Source organism: Amphiura filiformis, chromosome 7 (genome assembly GCF_039555335.1).
Source record: "Amphiura filiformis chromosome 7, Afil_fr2py, whole genome shotgun sequence".
Lineage (NCBI taxonomy): Eukaryota > Metazoa > Echinodermata > Ophiuroidea > Amphilepidida > Amphiuridae > Amphiura > Amphiura filiformis.
In genome coordinates, this window is record NC_092634.1 from 35,023,431 (window position 1) to 35,051,259 (window position 27,829).

The 27,829-nt window shown below is 35.0% G+C and overlaps 1 protein-coding gene across 1 annotated transcript in view; it reads left to right on the plus strand.

The window, feature by feature from the left end:
• LOC140157067 (ephrin type-B receptor 2-like) overlaps nt 1-27,829 on the plus strand; it is a 393,532-nt gene that overhangs the window by 39,645 nt on the left and 326,058 nt on the right. The window contains 1 exon segment of the mRNA XM_072180133.1: nt 18,218-18,884. Within this exon segment, the coding sequence (XP_072036234.1) occupies nt 18,218-18,884 (667 nt within the window).

Below are 27,829 nucleotides of genomic sequence, written 5' to 3' on the forward strand. Positions count from 1 at the left end.
CTGGTTTATTTTAAACATTTAATATTACAACATGGCTAGGCTTTTCCAATTCCAGACAGTGAGACTGTTGCATTTATTTTAGACCACTAGTGTAACAGACTCTCCTATACAGCTAATTTTGTTCAAATATTCAAAAAAAAATTGAAAAAAATCTCAAAAATATATATTTTTTAAATCGGTCTAAAAATATATTCACCCGAGCTGGTCCCTGTAGATAGCTTGATAATAATGATTCTTGAGTATTCTTTCAGTAAAAAAATACTGAATTGTATAGACTTAAAGCGCAGTCTGCATTTACATGTTTGCATCGATTGAAGACAGTATAGGAACCATTTTCTCTTTTCTTCACTCTAAATCATAGCTCTTGATAGGGCCATTTTACAAAACAAAAAAATGTATATAGCAATTCTTCCTTGTGTGGGGGTGTACATGTAGTATTTTTAAAAAGTAATTTTTTACAACTTTCATTTGTGAATTAAGATAAAAATATGCAATTTTGTTGGTGAGAATTTTCAGCTAGATTATGGCCCTTGAGCCCATGACAACATTTGTTATTAATTCGAGTCTTCTGCAAATAGTAGCAGAATTAAAATGATCAATAACATGTTTTTAAGTAGTTTAAATTTAGAACTATGTGTAGGAGGGTGACTGTAAAGTGTAAACATACAAAAAGGGGAAAATTCCAAAAATCATGGAAACTCTTTCAAATTTTGAGAACAGTATTAAATTGACAAAATTACATGTTTGCCGATTTAGCTGTTGGTTAAAATATGAAGAACAAAAATTAGTTTACAAAATTCAGGTTTCATTATTGTGATTGTACATGTATATAAAAATCATCAACAGAGGCGTGTTCTCATCATCTTAGAGATAGATGTAGGATATGGTCAAAATAACTTGATGATATTTATCTTTAGTATATTTTGACAACCGCTTTACATCTTTTCACTCCATTTTCTCTCAACTTTTATGTACATCTGGGCCTAAGGACATCAATTTCAAAAGCACTTTGGAGAGAAACGCAATAAAGGAAGTGAAAATTGCATTTCTATTTTTATCTCAAGAGCTCTGAGTTATAGCTTGAAAATGATGACAATCGTTAAATTTTATTATCATCAAATTTTATCTTGTTTTATATTAAAAATCTTGGAAATTAACCAAACCACAGTAGATTTGATAGAAATAAGGCTTTGTATGAATTCGGTATCGCAAATTGGTTCATAACTAAAAAGTTGTGCATAATTTATCAAGCAGCTTCTTATTTCCTTTCTGAGATTTCTATATCTCTGTTTAATATTTATGGTCAAGAGTCTTCTGACATGTCTAATGCTTATTAATGTTAAAGCACAAAATTTTTGAGACATTAAATTTTCACAATTGGGGGGCAACCATATTTTTGCAGCAAGAATTTTTCGCTCAATTGATATATTTTATTTTAACCTGTGAACAAAGGGGGAGAAGAGTGCTAGTGCATGAATTGGTCTCCCTGTGTTAAATTAGAAATAAATAAAACTTATAAATTAAAGTCAGAAATATTTAAGAAAAGAAAAATTAATTGCAAATTCTTGTCACTTTTTTAATTCACAACATTTTTATGCACACCAAATTTTGTTCACAGACCTTTTGTTGGTACACTGTAAAATGTGAATATTGAAATTTGAATATTATTTGTGGCAATGAAAATTTTTTGCAAATTTGAATTTTTTTGCAAAATTCACAAAAATAAAATTGCTCTCGAAATTTAAGCTGTTAATAAAATGCAAGAAAAGCTGATTAGCATTGCAATTGTGACTTGGCCATTAATTGCTAATGTTGTCCATTGGGAGAGGAGAAGGCTTACTATAAATGAATCAATTCCTCTCCGAGTACAGTGTACTTTCTTGAAATTTGTGGCACAGGGACCTGAAGATGAAAATCGACATCAATCAATATTACATCAAAACCTTCCGTTACTTTTTGAAAAAAAATGCTTGATTTTATATTTTCAGATGCATTTTTGAAGATATATCAGGCACCAAATGATGATTTTCTTATCATTAATTTGAAAGATGCCTACATACATATGATCAGGAACATGTAATGTATGGCAAATAGGGTGCAGAATTTTGATACTCATTTTCCGTATAAAAATGTTAAATGTTTCCTATAATCCGTACAGTTGCATTCACACCATGGTTTATGTACTGGTTATGGTGTTGAATGTATTCAAGTCCTTCTAGAATTTCAACAAGTTTATCAATGATATCATCATTCCTATGAGGAAACCCAACAGATGAGGTGTTGTGATGAATATACTGGGACGTTGAATTTCACCATAGATACATAGTATCCTTACTTCACATGGGTCATATTAACGCGCAAGCGCCACACCGTCCATGAGGCAATTTTCACGCTTCTTTGGAAACGACTTTACGATTACCTCATTACGTTTTGTACAGCGGGGTGTCCCGTAAATTAATAATTAATTTGCATTTGTACAGAAAGCAACAAAATGTTGTATAGTAATTGAAATATATAGGATGAGTTCATTGCATTAGGCCAAAAAAAAAGGTTTGTCTCAAAGCTTGCGCGCGCATTTGTAAAATCGTGCGATTTGATAAAAAAAAGAAATGCGGAAATTTTTTTTATTTCAAAATTTTCGGTGCAAATCAGACTTTTTTTCTCAAAATACCATAAAATAAAATTTTTACAAACAATTTTTGGTACACCCTGTGTAAATTTGGCTATTCCAATTGAAATCCACACTATCCCTGTGGAAGATTATGGAAATATCTTCCACAGGGGGAGTATGTTTTTTAAATGTAATTGGTCAGAGTTAATCATTTTGAAACCCATACTCCCCCTGTATTACGGCTTTACCTATATCTTTCACAGCTGGAGTGAGTATTTCTAATGGAAGTTAATCAATTGTCTATTCTATTTAAAACCCATCCTCCCTCTGTGCAAAATCTTCTACAGGTGTAGTGTGGAATTTAAATGGAATAGCCCAATGACAGTAGCATGCATGATTTGCATGTACATGTATACGGGTAATAATAAACTAGATATGTTGATGGCATTTAAATGAATAATCCAACGATATAGCACAGTAGCTGTTCTGCGTGCGATTTGCATTTATTTCTAGCGCAAAATTACTTGGCAAGATTGACATCATCTCACTATTCAGTAACAGGTGTTTAGAAATAGCTCATGTCAGGTTATCTCACTAACCATCTCCTCTTGTACTTTTTTCGTAGTTTTATTGAGAACGATGTAACACATTGTGATGTAACACATTGTGATGTAACACATCAAAACGGGAGAGTTTGCGGCAAAGTGCTTTTCAAGATATAGATTAAAATTATGAGACAGAAAAAAATAAGGAAAATTATAAGAATTTGGGATGCTTTTTCACTTATATTATTATAAAATGTGGACTGGCTTGATCAATTTGAGCAAATGAGGTGTCATATTAAAGCTTGCAAAAGGCTTTAAAGCAGAAATACTGATCTCAAAATTGACTTCACCTGCAAAGTTCCCCCTTTTGGATGTGCTGCATCAGAACTATATGCTATGCTGGCCTATGCACGCTTATAGTACTGTTAACGTTTGATGAAAATGCAGATTTCGGAAAAGTACAATTTATTGTACATGTGCAATATTGTGCATGTAGCGCAAATGTTTGCAAAATTTATAAAAGATGAAAATTTACAACAATAGGGAGCTTAAGGTGGTATTGGAGGCATTATAAAAGTGCTCTAAACATGTTTCAAACAGATTAATTGAGTAGAGCAAAGCACATCTATCAATATGCCTTTTGTTTGAAGCAGATCGGACATACGGTTTTCCAAATACAATTTATATTTTCTTTATATCTTATTGTTTTTATCAATAATCAATATAGTTAATGAGCTAAAATGACTGGAGAAGCTCATTAACATATAATTTTATAATATTTTGCTAAAATCCATGCATAAATGTTCAGGGTACTTTTATTTTGCATACTTTTGCCCTGAAACTTGGTCAAAGTGTTCCTAATGTGTTGTAATGTATTATATAATGAAGCCGCCCCCTAATTTGCATATTTGCATAATTAATTAGCATTTATGCAAATTAGCTTATTAATTATGCAAATATGAAAAATAAAGGGCGGCTTCACTAAATAATACATTAGAACATATTAGAAACACTTTGACCAAGTTTCAGGCAAAAGTATGCAAAATAAAAGTACCTGAACATTTATGCATTGATTTTTAGCAAAATATTGGCAAAATTACATATTAATGAGCCTTTGAAGTCCTTTTAGCTCATTAACTATATTGATTATTGACAAAAACAATAGGATACAAAGAACATATAAATTGATGTATTATTGAAACCGTATGTCCGATTTGCTCCAAACAAAAGACATATTGATCAGTGTACTTTACCCTACTCAATTAATCTGTTTAAAACATGCTCAAAGCATTTCCTAATTTCTAGAAAATGCATCCAATACCACCTTAAGTTCAAGTTGATGGTTCTTTTAATAATTATGAACTTGTTTAAAATAAAACTACTGGATCCTTATCATCCCCCTTTCCATGCCCTCCTGAACCTGTTATTCATATTAAAACTGCATACTGCCATTCTGCCCATGTTGACTAATACATCTTCTTGATGATAAGAATACTTTGACTATCTGATGGGGTCAGTTCATAATTTGATGACCATTTTGGTTAATTGTAATGATGTGAAAAAATCTGTCCATTTGAGGTCAACTAATAAATGCAATATTTTGGTTGGAATTTGTGGAGAGATAAATGCTGGAGCAGCAGGTGGAATGATCATCCTGATTTGGCGGATATTTTCAAATTTTTCTAACACAGGTCATTTTGAGATGTTTTACCACTTCATTTTGTTGACAGGTTTTTAGGCAAATTAATTTACTGGTGATTGGTATTTAGATGTTAATTTGATTAGAAGGTATTTTGGTCCTTAAATTTGTAATAAGAATAGATGAATGAATGAATGTATGAATGAATGTATTATGCAATGAATGAATGAATAATTGCATAATTATATAAGGCCAAGTAAAAATAAAACATGTTTCACGTCCGGGTTTTGAAAAAAAAAAAGGAGGAGGAGGGGCTTTTTATTTTCTATTTTTTATCGCAAAATTGGTGTAAATACCCATACTTAGAGCTGTTTTAGCGTATACAATAAATGCCTGGAAAAAGGAGGAGGCCCTTTTTTATTTGTTGTTCTGAGAGTTATGCACAAATCAATTGTAGTCCCGGCCCCCCGGGGGCCGGGGATAGCGGGGACCTCCCCGGGGAGGTAATTTTGGAAACTGTTACAAACATGTTACAGTCCTGGCTTAGTCCCTGCAGGGCGGGGCACTATTTGCATACGACCCGGCACAGTTGTGAATACTCTTCTATTACGTCCCGGGTACACTCCCGGGGTAGATCCCGGCCTGTTTGAGAGGCATTACATCCCGTACACTCCCCACTACGTCCCCCGCACTGCGGGACACATTGAGCTGTTACATCCCGGTCAAGTCCCGGCTCGGACCCCGCTATTGCCAGGCCCCTGGGGGCCGGGACTGCAATTGATTTGTGCATTACACCCCCTCCAGTGATCACAAAACCATCCTAAAATGTTTCTTGTATCTTAACAAGGCTATAGAAAGTATTCCAACTTCCTAGACATATTTTTGAAAAGTTATAACTGAATTTCAAAAAATAAAATATATTTGAGGAAACCTCAAAAAGGAAGCGGGAGGGGACGTGAAACATGTTTATTTTTTTATTTTGCCTAAAAATGCTTACGGAAATTTGATATGAAAGTTATAAATATTAATAAAATTTAGTTGAGCATTTAAGCCTGAAAGTGACAGCCATACATAGTTTGAAAGTAGAATTTAGATTTTTAGATGTGATTTTATTCATTTTCTGAAAATAATTTCTCTAGAGATGAAAATCTGAGATAATTGTAGTGTCATTCATCTGGCTGACATGTACCCATGCATGTACCTCCCAAGCCACCCAGGTCAGCCTTAGTTCAGAATATCATGTTTATAAATGAACCTCATACAAGCCAATTAGTTTTTAGCATTTAACCTCATACCCAAATTCAAGAGTTCAAGTTTCTGCCTACAATAAGTTACACAATTGAATGAACTATGACTTTGGGGTTGACAATATTGTAACTAAATCTTGAGGGAACCATTTGGGATGTGAGTGACACCTCCTCAGATCACCCATCCATAACGGTGATAACTGATCTTCATGATGATGATACCAAACTTCTCTTGGCTTGCAATCAGACTGTCGGTCAAGGCCAGCCAGGTACATAATGAATGGAGACCTCGTTCATTAATTAATAAGTCTGCAATCCGCAACTAATCCGTAGATGATTGCCTACAATGAATTCTCCTTACGACCATGATGACCGTATTTGATGCAAAAAATGTTATCATTGGACGTGTATAATTTTCTCATACTTGCATGGCACCGTTTTCATAAACTGTAATCAATGTAACTGTAATTGTAAGTTTCTCGTGTGTGTGGTAATATATCGAGCAGCGAATGCGCTATCAATAATAAGTATGATAAACAAATGAGGGGTTTGGGTTAGAAGGCAGGGCACTGATCCATTAGTGTTTATAAATGATACATTGCCGCAGGCTGCCGATGACATTGATTCGCCAGGAAAAAATGGTATGTAGAGATTGGTGCAGCATAGATGAGGCTGGGGGCTAGAATGTGTGAATGTATTCTGTGATCACACAAAGTGAACATTGAATAAATGAGACAAGTGTGAATTATAATGGCTTTTTAATGTCATTTGACAAAACATTGGTCTTTTTTGTATGTAATGAAGGTCGGTTGTATTTTTTGCTTGGAAATTTTCAATTGTACACAGCTGTCTTATTCGACAAAATCCAACTGGAGCAAATGTATCTTGCAAAGGGTTTTTTATCGCGAAATGATGAAGATCGCCTCAATGTTAATCGAGGCCAAAAATTTGTGTGCCTGAAGCAGAGTATGAATCGGGCTTAACACTCTGTTTCTTGGTAGTTTCAAATTAATAGCTGACAGTTTATGATGGTAATATTCAAAACAATAATAATTTATCTGCAAGGCCACTTGTGAAATCATATACAAAAATGATACCTAAGAATTATGAGCAGGGTTGTATTTCATAAATAAATAATTTTATTAAATTTATACATATTTTTCAATGCATAACCATTAACCATAGCACTCTTTTTTGTTCAGTAGTAGCAGGGAGTACATGTATATGGCTGGCCGTAACCGCCACAACGTGGAGCTGCTACGTAGTAGCTTACTTTTCGCTTCGCGGAGCTAAATTGACCAATCATGTTAGATCTTTTCATTACGCGGAGCCAGTGGATGCATCCTCGTTCCAGAGAGAGAAAACTCTTGCCAAAATTAATGTTTACTATGGGGATTTTAAATGAATCGATTGTAAATAAACCACGACCAGTTGTACAGGATCAATACCATTGTTTGATTAGTGTATAGTCAATGTTACCTTGCATGCATGTGTCATGTGTGTGGCGTGTTTGTTTGTTTGTTTGTCTACTGTGTCAGACCAGGATCACTGACACCCACGGTACCGATACTCTCATACTATCACGGTGATCATATTGTTGAATGTTGTTGACTTAAAAATAATCATGATGCAGTCATGTCTACAGTAGAACTCACCACGACCTTTGAAGGACTTAAACCCTATTAAAAGCTATTAAACCAAGATAACACTCAATGAAAACAGCTCAACTATGTTACATCAGATCTTCTCTGGTTAAATACACACTGCACTTGTGTCTGTTTTACCTGTGCAATGAGCAATGAGCTGGCATTATAGTTTCAGTTGGGTGAACGATTATAAAGCGAACGCAAGGTAACAATACTGTGGGCTTTTGTTTACGAAATGAGACAATAGTCTGCTTATTGTTAACCAGCGTTCTTGAAAATGAGAAGCTTAATGACTTAACACGGTTTAGAAATAATTTCTTCATATTTTTTGGTGTTATCTGTCGTTAACATATCCTTCCTAAAACACTAAAGTACCAATATTTCCAAACACCTAAATTAGCTAAAATTTAGGACATGTTACAAAACTATATTTTCTAGAATTTCAGAGAATACTTTAAATATTGGCGGTTATTTTTTACACAGTGGCGTCAACTAGGCAATGGCCTATACTTCTAACATACACTATTTGTAGAGGTCGCAGCGTCAATGGTGAGCGCACTGAGTATTGTGTATAGGAAAAGCGGACAGTAACTACAGTATGTATGGCCTACTACTAGTATATAAAGTAAATCCGAACTTTGCAGTTTGCTGAAGGTCGAATTCATGAGGGACACCGCATAAGTTATACAAATTAGCTCCCGGCGATACACTGCAGATCGCAGAACTGTGTGCATAGTTTACCACCACTCTGCCTAGCTATATAGTTATGTACAATACTGTATGAGTTTCTTATGAGTGCATGTCCATCTTAATAATAAGTCAGTTCGTACTTTTCATAAACTACTTTTTGAATCATAACTTTCGTGACCGAGGATATCTTGCAACTACGTGACGCTCGGCTGGCAAATTCTTTATCAATAAAGTCGCGTGACGTAATGAGTAACTCGGACTTAATTAGTCAGTTTTACGAGTAATGAAAAACTCTAACATGATCATGATTGGTCAATTTGGCTCCACGGAGCAAAAAGTCAGCTACGCGTAGCAGCTCCACGTTGTGGCGGTTGCGGCCTACCATACATGTAGCACTGCTTTTGTACATAATATTATAGAGTACTGTAATTGAATATGGAAAACATCACTAAAATTTGTATACAAAATCAATTTCAGTGAATAATTTATGAAATTACACACATGCATATCTGATAAACACATCAATCACATGATAATCACTGGATTATATTTGAACTTGGGCTGCCTACAAAAATTGAACATAAAATGTCTGATCTGTTGAAGCTGCTCCACATCATATTCTTAGTCTTTGACGAAAACATTTGCATATTTTTTAGTATACCGGTAGCAGTTTAGCAGTTTACCCCATGACCACGATGACCAGGATAATGTGCTGTGATGCAGACTATACCCGGTACTCATTTAGTATCTCAAACAACCTCATCTGCAAGGACATGATTCTGTTACCCTCAATATTTCTAATTTATATACACAATGACCTCTGGTTATTCTGGTGACAAAAAACTCATACTTCACAACTTGAAATCATTTTTGTGACCAATGTAGGTCATTGAACTTAGTCATAAAATATGAGACTATCACTAGGATCCACAACATGCTCATCTATCAAGGCACAGTTCTTTAAACCCAATACATTTGTACATATATTGAATGACCTATGAAAATTTGGGTACAAAAATTCATACTCTGCAACTTGAGATCAAATTTTGTACTATGATTGTTTAATTGAGGTTATTGAACTATGCCATTGGGATGAGGCCATAGTGTATTTTGGTGCAAATGACTCTTGCCCTGAATGTTCAAGTCTCACAAAGCTGAACATACCAAAGAAGTGCCCAAAACATATGGAACATGATGAATGTTTTCACAGGCTCATGGCTCTTTGACACATTCACTAATGTTTGGCCTTGTTTATCATGTTTATTAATGTGTGGTCTATTTTTCAGGTCTAGACATTTTTGTAATTTTTTTTATACAATTGTTTATCAAAACAATGACCATGGCATAGTTTGCCATGAGAAAAGATGGAGGAGAAAAGGTGGAATCAGAGTCCATGGTGGAAGTTAATTAATATTGCAATGATAAATGAGCTGCATTGTTTTGATTATGAAAATTTATATTTTTTGTAATTTTGAGATGAAAGAGTGTAGTTGAGTTTGTAGCACCAGTAGTAGCCAAATGTATTTCACGCTAGAAAATGTCCCCAATTGCGGATTCTTTACTTTTTCGTCATTAAAAACTTTTTACACAAATTAAATTATGCATTCTGTTGCTCTTGTCAGCTCTTGCTGTATACATGAGTAAAATACAGACAGAATTATGCATTAAAACACTTCTGAAAATTCGGGTGTATGTTAATAACAACAACAACGAGAGGAATGAAATTAAGACTGAATTACATTGTGACCAGCATAACCTCCTTCTCTCTGGTCTGGTGTGTGTGTGGGGGTGGATGTGGGGGTAGGGGGATAACACTCGGATGAGCCACGAAAATTCCACTCGTAAGTGAAATTTACAATTGCCTGTGTGAATCAGATTTAAATTGTTCTATATCATATCAAATGTAATTTTCTCCAACATAAAACATTTGTCAGAAATGAAGGACAATCTTGTAATACTACACACAGGTGTGCTTGAAAAAGGTAGTAAGTTCTTCAAGTAGGTATTACGAACTCTCCAATATGTAGGCACCTACCACTTGAAACTCTGGAGTAGGTCTTTACAATAATCAGGCCGGTCCTCTTTGAGTTTACAAGAGCTAATTTGATAACACTTGTCAACATTTACCAGACCTGTTTGAAGTGGAAGAAAAAGAAAGTTGTTTGAAGGTGGACAAGAAAGGCTGAAAGTTGTGGTGCTACTAAACAGGGTGATTAGATAATTGGAAGAGTCCCTGAACTAAAATTAAGGACATTACTATGATTACAGGTAAATTCATCAGGGTACAATGAATAACATGGCAACTACCATGGTTACTAGACTTTCAAAAATATGTGTTGGCCTGTTCACCTGTCCTTTTGGTAATTTTATTTGCATGCAGGTATTTATTTTGTTCTTCACAGCTATGATAAAGCTCAATGGAACTTGTGAAACAATTTACAAGGACTCCAGGAATTTGGAAAGCCTGAAATAAATATTGTAAAATCTCTCTTTTTTTATAATAAAACATAAAAATATGTCACATTCACAAACTCCTGAAGTTTGGAAAGCCTGAAATAAATATTGTAAAATCTTTCTTTTTTTTTACAATAAAACATAAAAATATGTCACATTCACAAACTCCTGAAGTTTGATTGAATTTGAAGTATGTTTCAAGAAATTCCTTGATTTAAAAAACTTATGGTATTGTTGATGCAGTGAATGTATACATTCATGCTTTAGGCACAGTATGTAATGTATTACTGCAAGCTAGGCCTACTGAAGTATTGAATACATTTCTGAGATTGTTTTGTGTGTGTGGAAATATTATTAGTAAACATGAGGTTAGTAAGGTTAGGGCAAAAGTTAAGTTTTCAAATATGTGGTCTGTTGTCATACATCAACGGCAACAAGCAGGTGCTAACTCAACTTTTCTTGTCATGGATAGGCCTATGCAATTCATTTTATACAGCTCCCATATTTTATATGGGAAACCTTTTGTTTGTGGGTGTGTGTGTGGGGGTGGGAGGGGGGACAAAGCCACAGAGTATGGATTCAACTTCAGTTTTCATTATTGCACAAAATGAAAATGAATCAAAATGTGATTAGTTTCCATAATTGTAAAAAAAGGGGGATTTTTTTCCCATTAGGAATTCTAGTCTTTTTCTTGACCAAATTTTTTGTGATAATTACACAGATATTAATGGAGGGGACCAAAGCTCTTTTACAGGAGACTTTGTCCCTACAGTGTATAGCCTATTAAATGTAAAATACAGAGTCACTTGGGTTGAGAGAGTAAAATATGTGATTTTTGGCCAAAATACCTTGAAAATGAAAATGACATTGATGTACCAGTGTAGGTCATAAGCAAGATCAGACCTACCAAATGTGTAACAACCAGAAGTAACAAAAAATAGCACACACTGCTTGTGTGTAGGTAAGCACAAAAGAACTGGCCAAATTCTTTTGTATATGCCTATTGTGATTGTGCAGGGGTGACCTTGTGTGCAGATACACTAAGATGTACACTGCAATTTCAGCTTTTCCATCTATATCTATATGACGAAATCTATGTTTTTGCTAACATTAAACCCTAGAATTGATATTGAAACTTAAATGTCATTAAAAAAATTCATAATGACAACATTTAACATAATAAATCTGATGAAATATATTGTAGGCCTATAATACTTACATGTTAACCATGTTAACTATAGAAATCAAAGGGCATTACATGCTTTCTCTATGGTCCATTCATTGTTAAATATCTATGAACAAGCATCTTGAAAAATGAACTGATCTGGTAAAAATGGTCTCAAAAATTATTGGAAAGAGCTACCCGCTTTGTTTTTTCAGTACTTACTGCCAATCACATGTTCATTAGTATGTAAAAGTGTTAAGAATAACAGTGCAACAATACTGTTACTACAGGGGGCAATTTAAGCAGAAACTTAGCTTGTAATCACTGTTGAAGCCAATCTTGAATAGTGGACTGATCATGGGAATCATCTCACTCTGAACTCCTGGTGCATTTTTTGTCATCCTAAAGATGTTTATTTTGAACTTTATATCATTTGTTCATTTCATGTGATAGCGTTTTGGCCGATGTTTTCACACATTTCACATCCAGGTGTGAGTTTAACAAACTTTCACTCAATTTCATAGGGAACCATTACATAACATTACTCTACAACAAAAACTTCATTCACAAAAAATAGATCCTTGCACAACTTAATCTTTGCCTCAGCGACATTGCTTAGAGTCTTAGCTTTTCTGTGATACCCTATTTGTTGGGAATTATCTTCAAATTCTCTCAGAAAATTGAAAATAGGTGAGGCTGCATGAGCTCGGTTGTTACGCATTACAGGCCCATATGAGCGCTTCGTTAAGAAATTAAGTGCTAATTAAGCAGCTAATTAAGAATTTTGTTTTTGTTTTTTGGCTGAAATATATACTTTAATATCTTATTAATAAATAGAAACAATTATATCGATATTAATAATAGTTTAGACTGAATTCTAACAATTAAAAGATCAGTGGTGGGTACATAATGCAATTGGTAGGTCTAATGTTGCTTATGATCTGTACTTATTTATAGATCAAAATATTAAAATAAAACAAAATTGAATGACTTTTGATTGTTGAACATCTGTTCAATCCTTTGTATCAAGTAAAAACAATTTTGATAAAATAATACAATTTGTGGCTTTACATTTTAATATCATCTGATCTTATAAGTTATATCATGCAAAATAGCTTTCTCCACCTGCCCTTTAATTCAATCCTCGACACAACCTGTTATAAAGAGATACAATGTAAAATGCATTGGTCGCACAGGCGGACCGTGCTTTCACAATTGCACAGTTTCTCCCACACCGAGCCTTTCCGATCAATTCAGCTCACGTACACAGTAGCAGTCATTCTTATTTTCCGAGGACAATTAGATACAGTTGCAATACATTTGATATTCACTTCAAACCAAAATACTCTCATTTCAAAAGGCAGAGTTTGTTAACATGCATTTACAATCATTGTTCAAAATTTGACCTCAGTTTGTGAAAGTATGAGTTTTTGTTCCCAGTGTGCAAATGTCATTGTTATGAATGTACAAATGTATTGAAGGTCAAGAATTGTGTCCATGTGGATGAGTACGTTTGAGATTGTAGTGATAGCTTGTTAAAAACTATACTATAGCCAGCCAGGCCTATCAATTTCAGTAGTTGAGTTAGAAACTAGGGTTACTTTTGTGTTCAACTATGCAAGATCACTTCTCCAGTGACTAAAATATGTTTTGTGGAACCTGCTGGATCAAACATCCGTTTATAGTTCAATACACAAGCATGCAGAGCTGTCTTGTACTTGCTTTGTATATATTTGATTGCAATTCTGCTTATAAATACTTGTCAAAATGTGATACACAAAGAAAAAGTTAGAGGCTTAATGCCACAAACTGATTCAGAGGATGGACCCCCCCCCCCACTCTTGGGCACCCCCAGAATAGGTCATCAACAAATTTGGTTTTGCCATCCCACCCCATGTTGAAAATCTTCTGAAGCCACTGCATGCCCGAATAAAATAAAAATGAATATTACAAGGGGTCAGTGACACAAAGACGTAACTCCATTTTTTGCGAAAATGAGATTTTGATATCAAAAATTTCAGAAACATGAGCACTTTTCAATAAACACATAGAAGTAACTCCATTTAGCACCCCATTGAAATCAGTGGTTAGTGAAACTGAGACTTTTAACTATATAGGCCTAAGCACAGATATGTGGCCTAAGTCAATGTGGACCATTATCTTTAAGCTTATTTTTCTCAGAATGGCCAAAATGGAGTTACGTCTTTGTGTCACTGACCCCTTGATTATCCATATTTCATTTACAAACAGCGATAGAACATGCAGAGTAAAATAGAATAGACTTAGATGGAAGAAAAACAAATCAAACCAAAACAACACAAATAAAAAGCAGGCCAGGCAAATAAACATGTCTAATAACTTATACAGTGAAAATGACGAGCATCGTTTATGCTTGATGCTATTTTAATTGATTTTGCATTAAGAATTAATGCATGGAATCGGGATAAAATGCTATTATTGAACTCCAACCCAGTTTCTTGAGAGGATATGGAGAGCATAGGGACCTACTTCACACTGTTGTATAAAGCCAGCTAAAATGTGAGCTTACAACAACCCTAATGACTTCTTTGAGAGTTTTCCTTTGTTTAAATCTTGATGAAAAGAAATTGCTAATTTTCTCTGACACCAAAGGTCAACTTGTTCCATTTATTGTGTTTTTCTTGTGACACAAAAGAATGAAACAACCTTGCTAAAGTAGTGGACAAACTTGGCTTTTATTTGGAAAAGAAACCTTTGGTTTTATGATACACAATACTGGCATAAGTAATCATGACATTTGATAAGAGTTCCAAGGACGGCCATTTTGGCTCATGCATTGTTGACTTGTTGGTGCATATTTTTTTCATTTTATTTCCATCGTTTGTTGAACTTGATACCCAGTCCTTATGAAACTTCTGTTTTCCTTTTTGATGGAATTAACCAGATATTAAGATATGGCAGTAAAGAATAAAGGGATAAGATATCAAAGTTTAAAATTTATCATCCAGACACTTTCACTTCAATAGTGACATCAAAACTAACAAAAATGTTATCCACCTGTAAAATATTTATTAAACAGAATAAAACCAAATGAAATATACATGATGACAACTATTATATCTTGTCAATTGCACATTGGCGCTGTCAACAGATACCCCTCTTAACCAATCAGACAACGGCAGTCAAAATCGACCGAGAATGAACTCCTCAAGAGACAAGTTGTTTTTACCGTTATTTTTTTATCCCGTTGGTCAAGCACAGATCGTCTTTTGATCCATTCTCCTCTGCTATATTCACATCATCTTCAGATCAATTTGATATGGTTGACACAGGTATCATTTTCGCTGAAACCGGATCCGATAATTTTGTGTAGCATGTCCAGTTTTAATCAGTATTCAATGTTGACTCTGCGTCTTTTCACTATGGACCAAAATGGCCTCAACTCCGATGGTGTAGTTCAATAACCTGCATTTAAACAATTATGGCATCAAATTTGACCTTAAGCTAGGGAATATGAGATTTTGTACCCAAAACATTGAAAGGTCATGTTATGTATGTGCAAACATATAGGAGTTAACGAACTGTGCACTGACAGATGAGCATGTATGAGATCGTAGTGTCTGGGATGTAAGAAAAATAAGGCTGTTATAATGCATATATGATTGTATTTCTGATAAGTGGCTACGTTCGTTGTGTAAACGTTATGGCGATGGTATCGGGTGAACACAGGGAATAGTGAGCTTAATATATCGTTTCTTCGGTGTCAATTTTTATATCCTTTCTTTGGTGTCAATTTTGTTTAAAGCTTAGGGATTTGAATTACAAAGTCTCTTGACTAACTCGATTTTGAGCATTGTCCACTTCAGATTCGATATGATGAAAATGTCACCCCCTTATATCGGTAAATAGTAGAAAGCGTACTTTGTCCGAGAGCGCAATTTTTAAATGTCACTGAATGATTATTCGGATGTATTTTTCTTTCATCTCATGTGCTCAATGTGTAACCCAATCCTTAGAACGTAAATGTATACAAAATGCAATTTAGGATATGTACATTTACGGACTAGATTAGCAAACGTTAGAAAGCTTTTGCTCAGGAATGATATTTTCAACAGCGAGTGATGTATATTAACTTGTGAAAATTCTTGTTTATGAAAAACAATAATACTTTTATCCCTTGAAAGATATGGGCAGGGTGGTACAAGATTTAATGGGTCTCCCTGTCAGTCCGAAACACCGTCAGTCCGAACCACCGTCAGTCCAAATTTTTAGGGTTAGGGTTAGAGTTAGGGTTAGGATTAGGGTTAGGGACGCTAACGCTATAACCCTAAAATTTGGACTGACGGTGGTTCGGACTGATGGTTTTTTGGACTGACGAGGTGTACCCATTTAAAGATGGAGCCATAACATCCTATATTTGTCACCAAAATATTGGCTAAATAAATGTCCAACTGTATGCAGAAATTTGTCCAAGCATGCCAAATTCTGCAACTATGACCCATAAAATACATGCCCCATGGAAATTTTGGTCTCATACACTGGAACAAAAAGCAAACGCCAGTCTGTTCTCTTTAAAAATGTCACACACATTTTGCTTTCAAGTTGAAACAGAAGAAAACACATGCGTTGAAGAGTAAAACCCCTGTACAGTGCAAATAAATTTCCGAGTGCATCGTTGGAGTGTCTCCGCCGATCACATTTCATCAGAGGATGAGTTTGCATTTAATGAGCGACGTTTTCTTCTTGATCATGGATACCAGTCCCTATGGGGTATGTCAAGATGCCACCGTTGCTCATAGTCTCCAAGATGACATCAATGATCGATCACATTTTTTGTTCGGGGCTGCTGCGGGGAGGGAGAGTGTATCGGATGTTATTGTGAATACAAATTTGGGTAAAGTACCCGTGGTGTGTTTTGTTTCGCAAATTGAAGTAATGGCATCTTAAAATGTCCATGCATGTATATCATGGAGATTCATACATAAACACCCATTTAATTTTAAATAAATAAAAATAATTAATGCTTGCCCTTATCATCTGTGTACATTATAGTGGGAAATTTTCGCAAAGTTTTTATTTTTGTGATCTTAGTGGTTAATTTCAAAACCACAAATTTAAAAGCCTACTAAATTTTTTTACACATAATGTGTTCTGTTTTTAATCACGATATAAGAAACAGCAAGACCTCCGAATAGTTTGAAGCACAAAAAATTAATACCGCAAAAATATCACACTTACAGTAAATTGTTTAAATAGATTACAGATAAGACAATATACATTGTAGTAGCATAAAGGCTTACATACAAATATGTTATCTACTAGCTGATGAATACAACACAAGCCCAAATCGATAAAAGCTTACGATAGCTGTTTCAAATTCGGGTAATTGTAACACAGATGTAGAAGACACAATCATTTTATCTTTTTGACACCCTTTTTATGTAACAAGATAAGAAGCACCCTTTTATGAGCCTTATTGAAAGCTCTCGGCTATGTGCGGTACTGACGACAACTCAGAATGAACAGAGGAATACGAAGAAAACACACACACAATCGATGATCACTAGCTAAACTGTTGCCGTAATGAATTCCCCATGTATCGCAATTTAATTTGATCGGCTTTTGACCTCCGGGGGACTGGTTGGTAGTGTCGTCAACATAAAATGGAAAACGTGTTGTAATGAGGCAGGCTAGAAGCCAATAATTGTATAAAATGGGTTGTAAACGATGCTGGATATATATGTGTGTGTGTGAGAGAGAGAGTCGGTGGATGCATGTAAGCTGTAAAATTGGGCCCTCTCTCTCTAGTGTATGTAATTAGTTGGATAACATTATATGAATAAAGATAATTATAGATATAACAAACATGCTAGGTAAACAACAATAAAAATAAGCAAAATAGTTGTTTTGCATTACCCTTATTAACGAACCAAATTAAACATCACTAAAGTTCAATTCACAAAGCACCTGAAAGCGCATGTATCCCATGTGATGTGATTGCATCATCATGCGAACACACATATGGGCTCGGAAAGCTTGGCCGACCAAGGTAGACATCTGTGGCAAGCGATCCATGTGCGTGTGTCTGGCACCCGAGGGGTCCGTTGGCAGGCAACATGATTGTTGAATTCAGCACCCCTTAATTCAAGTTTGCAAACTGCGTTCTTTCGTGGACACAAAATATTTTTGATGGGATAATTTAATAACATGTATGTCATCTTTTTTTGTCTCATTATTACAGTGGACGGAGACAGGACCCAGCTATGCGCGCACATACCAAATCTGCCAAGTACAGCAAGAGGATGGTAACTACTGGGTACGGACGTCATGGATACCACGTAACCACGCAAACCGTATTCACGTAAAAATAGACTTCACAATGTATTCTTGTCATAGTATACCAGAAGCGGAATTAGCTGTGTGTAAAGAAACATTTGAAATTTACTATTACGAGTCGGACGAGGACACTGCCACGAACTCAGATCCTGCGTGGACACCGCAGGCGTATACAAAAGTAAAACGTATCGCAGCGGACGGTCGGTTTTCCGATCCCGAATCCACGAATCATGTGGTGAACCATGTAGACGAAAATTTCCCCGTAAGTCGCGGTGGATTCTACATCGCACTACGGGATCAGGGAGCGTGCATGGCAGTGTTGAAACTCGAGGTATACTATGTTGTCTGTCCGTTTGTGGTGAAAAATTTTGCACGGTTTGAGAAGACGCAGACGGCATCAACAGAAACGGAATTGGTTGAGGTACATGGAATGTGCGTGGCAAATAGTCAGAAAGTTGGAACGCAGGTCCCCGTTTACCTATGCCAAGGACTCGGAGATTGGAACGTGAATCAGGGAGAATGTGGATGCTCGCCGGGATACCAACCAGGGGAGGACGCCAAATCTTGCATAGGTAAGACAAACTATTCTTTTCGCTAATTAACACCCTGGGATGTCGCATTTTCCAAAATTCCAGAAGGGGTGTTAATAATTTAAGCTAATTTATAGTTTGCATTGAAATAACATTGCTACTACATGTAGACAACATCTGGAAGTGCGGTGCTCCAGACACAAAAAGGGTAATGCTCGCACTCAATATCATGGATGCAGACGACACGATGTGAACATCTGACAAGTGATGTTATTGTTTCAACCGACTTTCAACTGGCTTTTTAGACTTTCAGAACCCCTTGGTTTTCTTTTTACTTTTTATTGTATTCTTTACCCTTTTTCTTTCATCGACACCATCCGAGATGTTTAATTGAAAAATACCCCAAAATGGGTACAACTTTAAAACTATTAATTAGTTACTTGTTTTTAATGCATTCTTTAGATTATTTTACCCCCACCCCTTTTTTTGTGTGGTAATTTCATTTCATACTCAAGTTTTACATGTAGGAATCTACATTTTATATATATATATATCTACATCTAACCCAGCCATTGTGCCTACAGTATACATGATAAAGAAAAACATTGCAATTAAATATGAATTTATTTCAAGCAAATTTTTGATTCAAAGTTATCTTTTCAAGTAGAGGAAGGAAATGCTATGGAATTGATTTACTTCACTTATTATATCACGAACAGACAAAATATGCTTCAAGCTCAATAAAAAAAAATTAACAGAAATGACACTAGAATGTTACAGAGACCATTACCATGCTTGGTGCACATGACATGTTTTCTCACCGTTCCTGGGTGTTTTCTTTGCTTAGGGATTTTAGCCGTTGGGAGCATATATTTGCATACTGCATTGAAGCTTTGAATAATAGCAAGCTATCGCGCGCTATTAGCGGAATCATAATATTGACCCTATAATTTAATGGAGGGTCTCATATCTAAAGAGTTTCAAAATCATCATTAATTTAAGCCAAGTGGGGGTCTAGGACATAACGGTATATTTGAACAACACATGTGTGTGTATACATAATGTGTGCATGTGATGTGCTCCCCCTTTTTAACCCAGCCATGCCAGGGCCGGAAGCCAAGCCTAATACAATATTTGCCCAGTTTAAAAGCTGTGATGGCAAAGCTAGTGTTCCAAACTTGTTTTGTTCGCCGCGTTAGTGTACTATGTGGCGAAGTCAATATGTTTTGAGCATGTTGTGTTTGCCAGAACATGGCACAGTGTTTGGAAAATATTTTTTGGGTAGCTCTTATTGAGGGAGGTGTTGGAAGCTTATAAGGTCAAAACAAATTCAGAAGTAGACTTTTCACAAAATGGTGTTTGTTATAAACGTCAATATTTTCAGTCCTACACCTGTTTTGAAAAGGTGGAGAACTTGTGGATTCATTGCTACCTTTTCATGTCTGTTGGTCATGCATGTGGGCATGCACCCCTTGCATACAACCCCCCACACACACTTGACACAGACACAACTCTTCGACATTATATGATTACATAACAATACATGTAAAATAGTATTTTGAAAAAAGAGATTATTATTTTCTGTAATGACTTGTCATCACATCATTGCAGAACTAACATTTTGAGCCAAAATGATCAAATTTCCAGTGGGCTCAGTTCAATCCATTCCTTCATAACCTCCATTCAACATATCACATCTTTAAACTTGACCTCAAGTTGAAAATTATGAGACACAACACATTCAAAGATGATTCTATGAGTGTAAAACCCTATCAGCAGATGAGCATGGGTGAGATCCAGCAGCGCATTTAAGTAATCAATAAGCATGTTAAGATTCATGTTACAATCAATTTTAACACAAACAGAAATCACATTAATGTGTCTGTAGCATACATTAATTCACTTGTCACACATTAAATATTAATCGCATCAACAAGGGAGTCGTATTTTAATTGAGATAAATAGCGAATACATAATGAGTGTCATTTTAATCATTATTATATCCTCATTTTTCGACACACGATCTTATGTTTGACTTCTCATGCTTATATTAAATCAATAATTTTCATGTCGAACATATTTTGTTTGACATTGTTAAATGGTGCAAATTCAATAAATAATAGATGATTTTGAATTCATAATGTAGGCTTTTTATTACACAGAATGAGCAATCGAATGTAATGCAACATTGATTTGACTTTAGTATGTGAAGAACAATGTTTTTTGGTTGTGTAGAAAACATCGCAAGAGTGCTGGAATATCGCAGGAATGCGGGCCTAGGTGGGGTCTGTGATTTTTCTTTAGAGAAAAGAGATCAATACTACAAGACGTCTAAGTGCTAAAAACTTTATTTAAATAAAAGTCTTGTCTTTTATGATTTATACTCAAAGCTCGTCATTTATGAAATTATCAATAGTTTACACCAGGATATGGGAGTAATCAGGGCTTTAAAAATGTTAATTTCTCGGGAAGCAAGCTAAATTTCCCACAATTTATAGCATGTTTTTATATGCAAAAAATACCTCCAAATACCTGAAATCCCTCCAAACACCAACATTTCCTGAGAAGGAGCTTTTCAAATTCCCCACATTTTCGAACCATGGTATTAAAAATCAAAAAAAAAATTCCTGAAAAAATTTTGCAAAACAAACCTGTTATGTAATAGTAAGGGTGTTAACATTTTTGGAGTAGCTGAAAATGGTCTTCTGTATATTTAATTTTTATACTAAGTTTGATCAGATTAAGTACAAATGTATGCAAAAACCCTGTCTAAACAAAAAGATCTTACAGTGTCTACTTGTAGGTCTGTAAACTAACAAGGCCCAGGGAATATTATGACAAACATTGAGAACTGAATAACAATATGATGATGAATAATTAATTAACAGCTTCAGGTATTAGCACTTATTTACACAGGTAATACTAAGGGGATTACATGTTGTTAGTTATTGGTATCCATTGTCCATGCTTGTAAATGCTACTATTATGAAAGGGCCATAATATAGGAAAACATTGATGGAGTACTCCACCTGAATTCAAATAATTGAATGGGAATATGAAAGACCATTAAACTGATAAAAGATATGTTGTTAGATCATTATCATCAATACACAAAGTGCATTAAAATGCCATTAGAAGTGGACTGCTACGAGATGGTCAAAGATTGCATTTTGTTGTAAAAAAATGTTACCTTATGGTCAGTTTGGTGGTCAGTTTCAGTTAGTGTTATTTGCCTGAAGCTCTTTTATTGTTTTGCAATATTTCCCCAAAATGGCTTTAATCTTGAAGTGTATCTATATGGTGTTGACAAGCATTATTTTGATTCAGTGATTTTCCTGTAGCTCTTTTGTTTGGAACAGATTGTTTTAATTTTTGATAAGCTTTGGTGGTGAAGAAAGATTTCAACTTCAGTTTATGTTGTGGGTGGAGCACATTGTTTAAAAACGAAGATTCAAAAATAATATTGCCAACAATAGCTTTGAAGAGGAAGCACTTCCAGAGCAGTTCTTAATTAATTTGATAAACAGGCAGGTTTGGTTCACCCCAGAGGAACTGCTCTGGCAGGGCTTCCTTTTGAAAAGGAATATGTTGTTTATAACCAAGTCAAGTACATTATTGCATGTATACTACAGAATGGTTTTGTGATACATTCCCGACGATAAATTACTCATGTGATATGACTTTTGAATGGTCTTACAACATTGACTCTCTCATCAGTGTTCTAACATTTACACTAACCTAGTTCTACCAAGAATAGAATGACATGTCAGAATGTCAAACATAAAAGAGTTGCAAATGTATTTAAATTTGCCAGAGAATTTGTACAAAAGATACATAAAAAGGAGGTTCAAATTTACTACATCACCCTGGCATTGTTGTAAGCCATAAATACACATTTCCTATAGGAAGTCATTAGGCTCCAGGGACTGACAAATAGTTGATTAATTTACATCAAACATTGAATGAAAAGAACGAAAAGAAAAACGGAGTGAATAGAAGAGATGAAGAGAGGAAAAAAGTGGTGTAAAACGTGTTTTTTTGCGACTCAAATTGATGCTGACTAATACCCATCTTTCAGCACCTATTCAATCATCATCATTTTAGCCTGATCTCGGTCTCATCTCCTCGCTCATTTGATAATGAACGATATTCTGAGTTGTTAACATAGCCATGTATCCATCGGTCCTGGATGTGCGCATCAGTGTAGCTCTGCTGTGCTTACTAGTCCGACCCAAAAGGACTTAATGTTCTCTAATTTTTCATCCATATTCAGCCTTTAAATTTGAATACCAAGTTGGTGAAAAGGATTCTTGGTTTGTACATTTCTTGACGTTTTTGTATCGTTTGCAGCTTACTGATTTCTATTGGTCTGTGTGTGTAAAACAAAGTATTTTCAATGTGAAATTCTTTTTGCAATTTGGAGTAGGGAAAGAAGCCAATAAACCTAACTGTGGAGGTATGAAATGCATGTAATTGATAGTCTTACAGGTAAAGTCCAATAGGACAAACAAATTTCCGCACACAATTTCACGAATCCTTGTCACTTGTTTCCCGAAAAGTGTCATGCCAACATGTCTTTCTTTACAGTACATGGGTCTCAAATTTAGAAGAGTTGTGTCCATCAAGTCAGACTACTTGTTTCTAGTTAGCTAACTGGCTAGGAGCATAGTCCTCTTTGTTAACCAACCAATATTCTCCAACCCCCTTACAAAAATCAGACTCATCATCTAACACCTCCAGCGTGCATTTTAGGCTAACGACGCATTTTGAAAAAAGGGCTATGTCTCCTCTCATTTAACCATGTACCTGCGTTTGTTGACCAAATATGAAATGAATAAGGTTGGAAAACTTTTTTTTTTAAATAGATCAAATTTTGTAGGGGAATGAGCATATCTGAAGTCTAGAAACACTGTATTCAATCGTACAAACATGCTTATTACTTTGTAGTTTAGTGTTTCTAGAAATAATCATAAGTGTTTTGAAAACAGAACATGCATGTACACAGAAATGCAGCTAGAGGGGCATGTAAAGCATTAAGAATTGTGATCTTTTTTTTTCTTCTCCCATCCTCCACATCCTCCTCATAGTCGTCTATTTTGATGCCTCGCCACATGTGCTATGTCACAGAGGTAAAGATGATTCACCAATCAATACCCAAAGCAGCAAACCCCTGGCTCACAGGCATCGTGGACTTTTTCGGTATGCCGTCTTTACATTTCAAATAGACCGTGGTATTGATTCGGATGTTAGCGGGAGGAAAAAAGGTTGCCAACTTGTGGGTCCGTTTCACACCTTCATTTCCTCGCTGGAGACTTTTGAATATAGATACCATAAGTGAGGGGAAAGAAAGCCTGTTCTTTCCTTTACCAATTTTTTCATCAGTCATCAGGTGTTAAGGGACTTAATATTTTGAGGAACTGAATTAATCTTGGAGTGTGGATAGGTGCAAAGGAATGTTACCGGTACTGGTTTAAATTGATTGGTAGCGATGTCGAGTGCATCTGTATGCGCATTTTAAAATGGACATCTTATGTTTCAAGACTGGGACAGATAGGGTGTTGAAGTCAAGAAAGAAGGGATTGACGCTTCAATATAGATGGATGTGAACTTGGTATGACTATTTTCTAACTGAGAAATAGGAAATGTTGGACATCATATCATTAATGCAGGATAGTATTGAAAGGGATTATTTTGATCCGAATGATTGTGTCTTTTTGTTAGTTGGTCAATTAATGAATTATTCAATCAAAATTATAGTTTTGCTAATGGAACTTTGATACTAAAATACATGCTATATTCAGTAGATAGCAATACTGGTTAACACAAGTGCAACTTTTCGATATGAGAAACTTTGAACATGTACATCCTAAAATAATTCAACAAATTATAAAACAGTACTAGTTATGTTGCAGTTGTGGCATACAATGAAATATTCCTCCTTGTTGGCTGATCATTCAATTAATAATTATTCCAAAAAAATAATGAAACTTCTGTACGATACTAAATTACATGAAATGCTATCTTCAGTAGATAGCAAAACAGGTTAACATAAGTGAACCTTTTTGATATGAGAAACTTTATACATAACCCTAAAATAATAAAATGAATTATAAAACAGTAGCTTTTATTGCAGTTGTGGCATGAAATGAAATATTACTCCTTGTTGGCTGATCATTCAATTAATAATTATTCAATAAAAATAATGAAACTTCTGTAAGATACTAAAATACATGAAATGCTATCTTCAGTAGATAGCAAAACTGGTTAACATAAGTGAACCTTTTTGATATGAGAAATTTTGTACATGACCCTAAAATAATAAAATGAATTATAAAACAGTAGCCTATATTGCAGTTGACACACAAAATGAAATATTCCTCCTTGAGTTGAGAGTTTTGTATATATCTTCAGTAGATAGCAATAAATTCCCCATAGAATTGCTATGCTTTATCTAGAGATGCAAAGATAGCGCGTGGCTTTATGTTGCGCATGCATGTCATCAATGTATCGGCATGTACTTGGCAAACTCTATCGCCTTGCCGAGTCACACCTGTTCGCTTTTATTATTCTATCTGACGAAAAATGTGATTATTTAAATAAACCTCCTCGCAAACCAACCTCTGTAATCAAATTGAGACGCGAATCTCCCGACAGCTTCTCGAGTTGACCTCCAATTTTATTCTAAAAAAAAAGAAAGAGGAAAAAGATAAATTATCAGCAGTTTTTGGAATTGAACTTGTTGGAGATGCTGCAGAGGATACAGCCCAGCTTTGACCTTGAATTCCAGGCCTGCTAAATTGATGCTAATTTGCATGGAGTTTGGACTTGAGGGAAATGTATATAATAGCAAAGGAAATCTTCAGCACGGGCAGGTTGGGAAACCCAATTTAAATGTATTGACTTTTGAATAAAAGATATAAACAGGATGTGGTCAGGAGGAAAGACCGGGAGGAAAGGATGAAATTTTGACGACAAATCCCTTGTCTTATTAAATATTCTTATCGGTAGACACCAATATTGATACATTCACTATGGACCACAATAGCCTCATCCCAATTGCATAGTTAAATAACCTCAATTCAACACTCATAGTGCAAAATTTGACCTCAAGTTGCAGAGTATGAGTTTTTGTACCCAAATTTTCTAAGGTCATTCAATGAATGTACAAATGTATTGGGGTTAAAGAACTGTGCCCTGATAGATGTTGTGGATCCTAGTGATTGCCACACTGAATAGATATTTCACATTACCAAGTAAAATTTACTTTTCCCAAAAGTATAAAATGAATTGACAAATGTAACCTCCTCAATTGAAAAATCCTCTTTGAAAGAATTATGACACCTACAGCCATTGTAAAAGAATTTGTTGCAAACACCACTAAAATCGTCCACTCAGTGTATCTCACTCGCAATAAAAGGGATATTTTACCGGAACACAAGCCATCAATTCTAATCGATTTTAGCGCATCTATGCAAGAAAGAAAAATGTTTCCAGGCGATGCAGTCCCAATCGTTATTATCTCAGTTTCAAAACAATTCGACAAAAAATCTTAATTTATCTTAATTTCCCTCCGCTGGTGGTTTAAAACAAAATAATGCAAAATGCAGGCAATTTGTGAATCACTGTGTCCCTTGGTTAGACGTAATTGTTACAAAAATATGCCCCCGCAAATTTTGCATTGATTTTTATCGGTGTGTCAAAGCGGTTTGGTACTTGGTATGAGGCAATGGTGGTATCGCTACCACGTGTGCGAAATATTTGGTGCGCTAATTGAAGACATGAATCATAAAAATGGCCCCAAATATGGAAATCTTATACTTAAATTTACCTAAAAAGAGTAAGCTGGCCTCGGATTGATAATTACATGCCCCTGGAGGTGGTATTGTTGTGTAGGAAGTTACTATCGTAGGAAAAAATGTAGTTTTTTGTACTTGAATTGTAACTCTATCAAATGTGAGGCATCAAGAAAAAGTTGTCGGATTGTCAAGCTCAGCTTTGAATTGTGAACGTGCCATCTATCATCTCGGAGCGCAAACGGGTAAATGACCTGATATGTATGAGAGGGATCACAATTGTTACAAGCATATCCATATAGCTTTTATATTGAACCATTATTGTTGGAAGTTGGCTGCATATATCAAATTCACTGATTTTATGAGATTTGTTATGTGGATGTAAAAAAATGACAATAAACTTGGTTTTATGGAGGTATTGGGAACAAATTCAGCTTGTACGAAAATGTCTTGGGTATATCTGTACCATGCATCAACATAAATATATACTAGTGTGCATTTCAGTGAGATCTGGTTTAAAAAAATTGACATAGCAACCGGATGAGGCAATCGGGCTTGGAGTTGTAGACACACACTAGTAATTCAAAAACACTTCTATTTTTGAGAAGCACTGCATAGTCTGCTAGACTTGATGCTCAAGGGGTAGGCATAATTCTGCATTATGAAAAATAAAATTTGCGATGAGGAAGAAAAAATGATTTTTGCATTTTTGAAATCAAAATGAAAATTGGTTTAGATGTGGTATAAAAATGTGAAATAATGATGATCTCAACTTATATCTTTTTTTTTCAAATGAAAACCAGTATTTCTAGTAATATGAGTTTTTGTACCCAAATTTGTAAGGTAGTTCAATGAATGTACAAATGTATTGGGGTTAAAGAACTGTGCTCTGATAGATGAGCATGTTGTGGATCCTAGTGATTGCCACACTGAATAGATATATCACATTACCAAGTGAAATTAATTTTCCTAAAAAGTATAAAATGAATTCACAAATGTAACCTTGTCAATTTGAAATCAAAATGAAAATTGGTTTAGATGTGGTATAAAAATGTGAAATAATGGTGATCTCAACTTTTTTCTTTTTTCTTCAAATGAAAACCAGTATTTCTAGTAATAGTTTTATGCTTTTATAAATACCGTATTGGATAGAATTGTCAGATTCAGGAAAGTAAAAATGTGCCAAGTATTGAC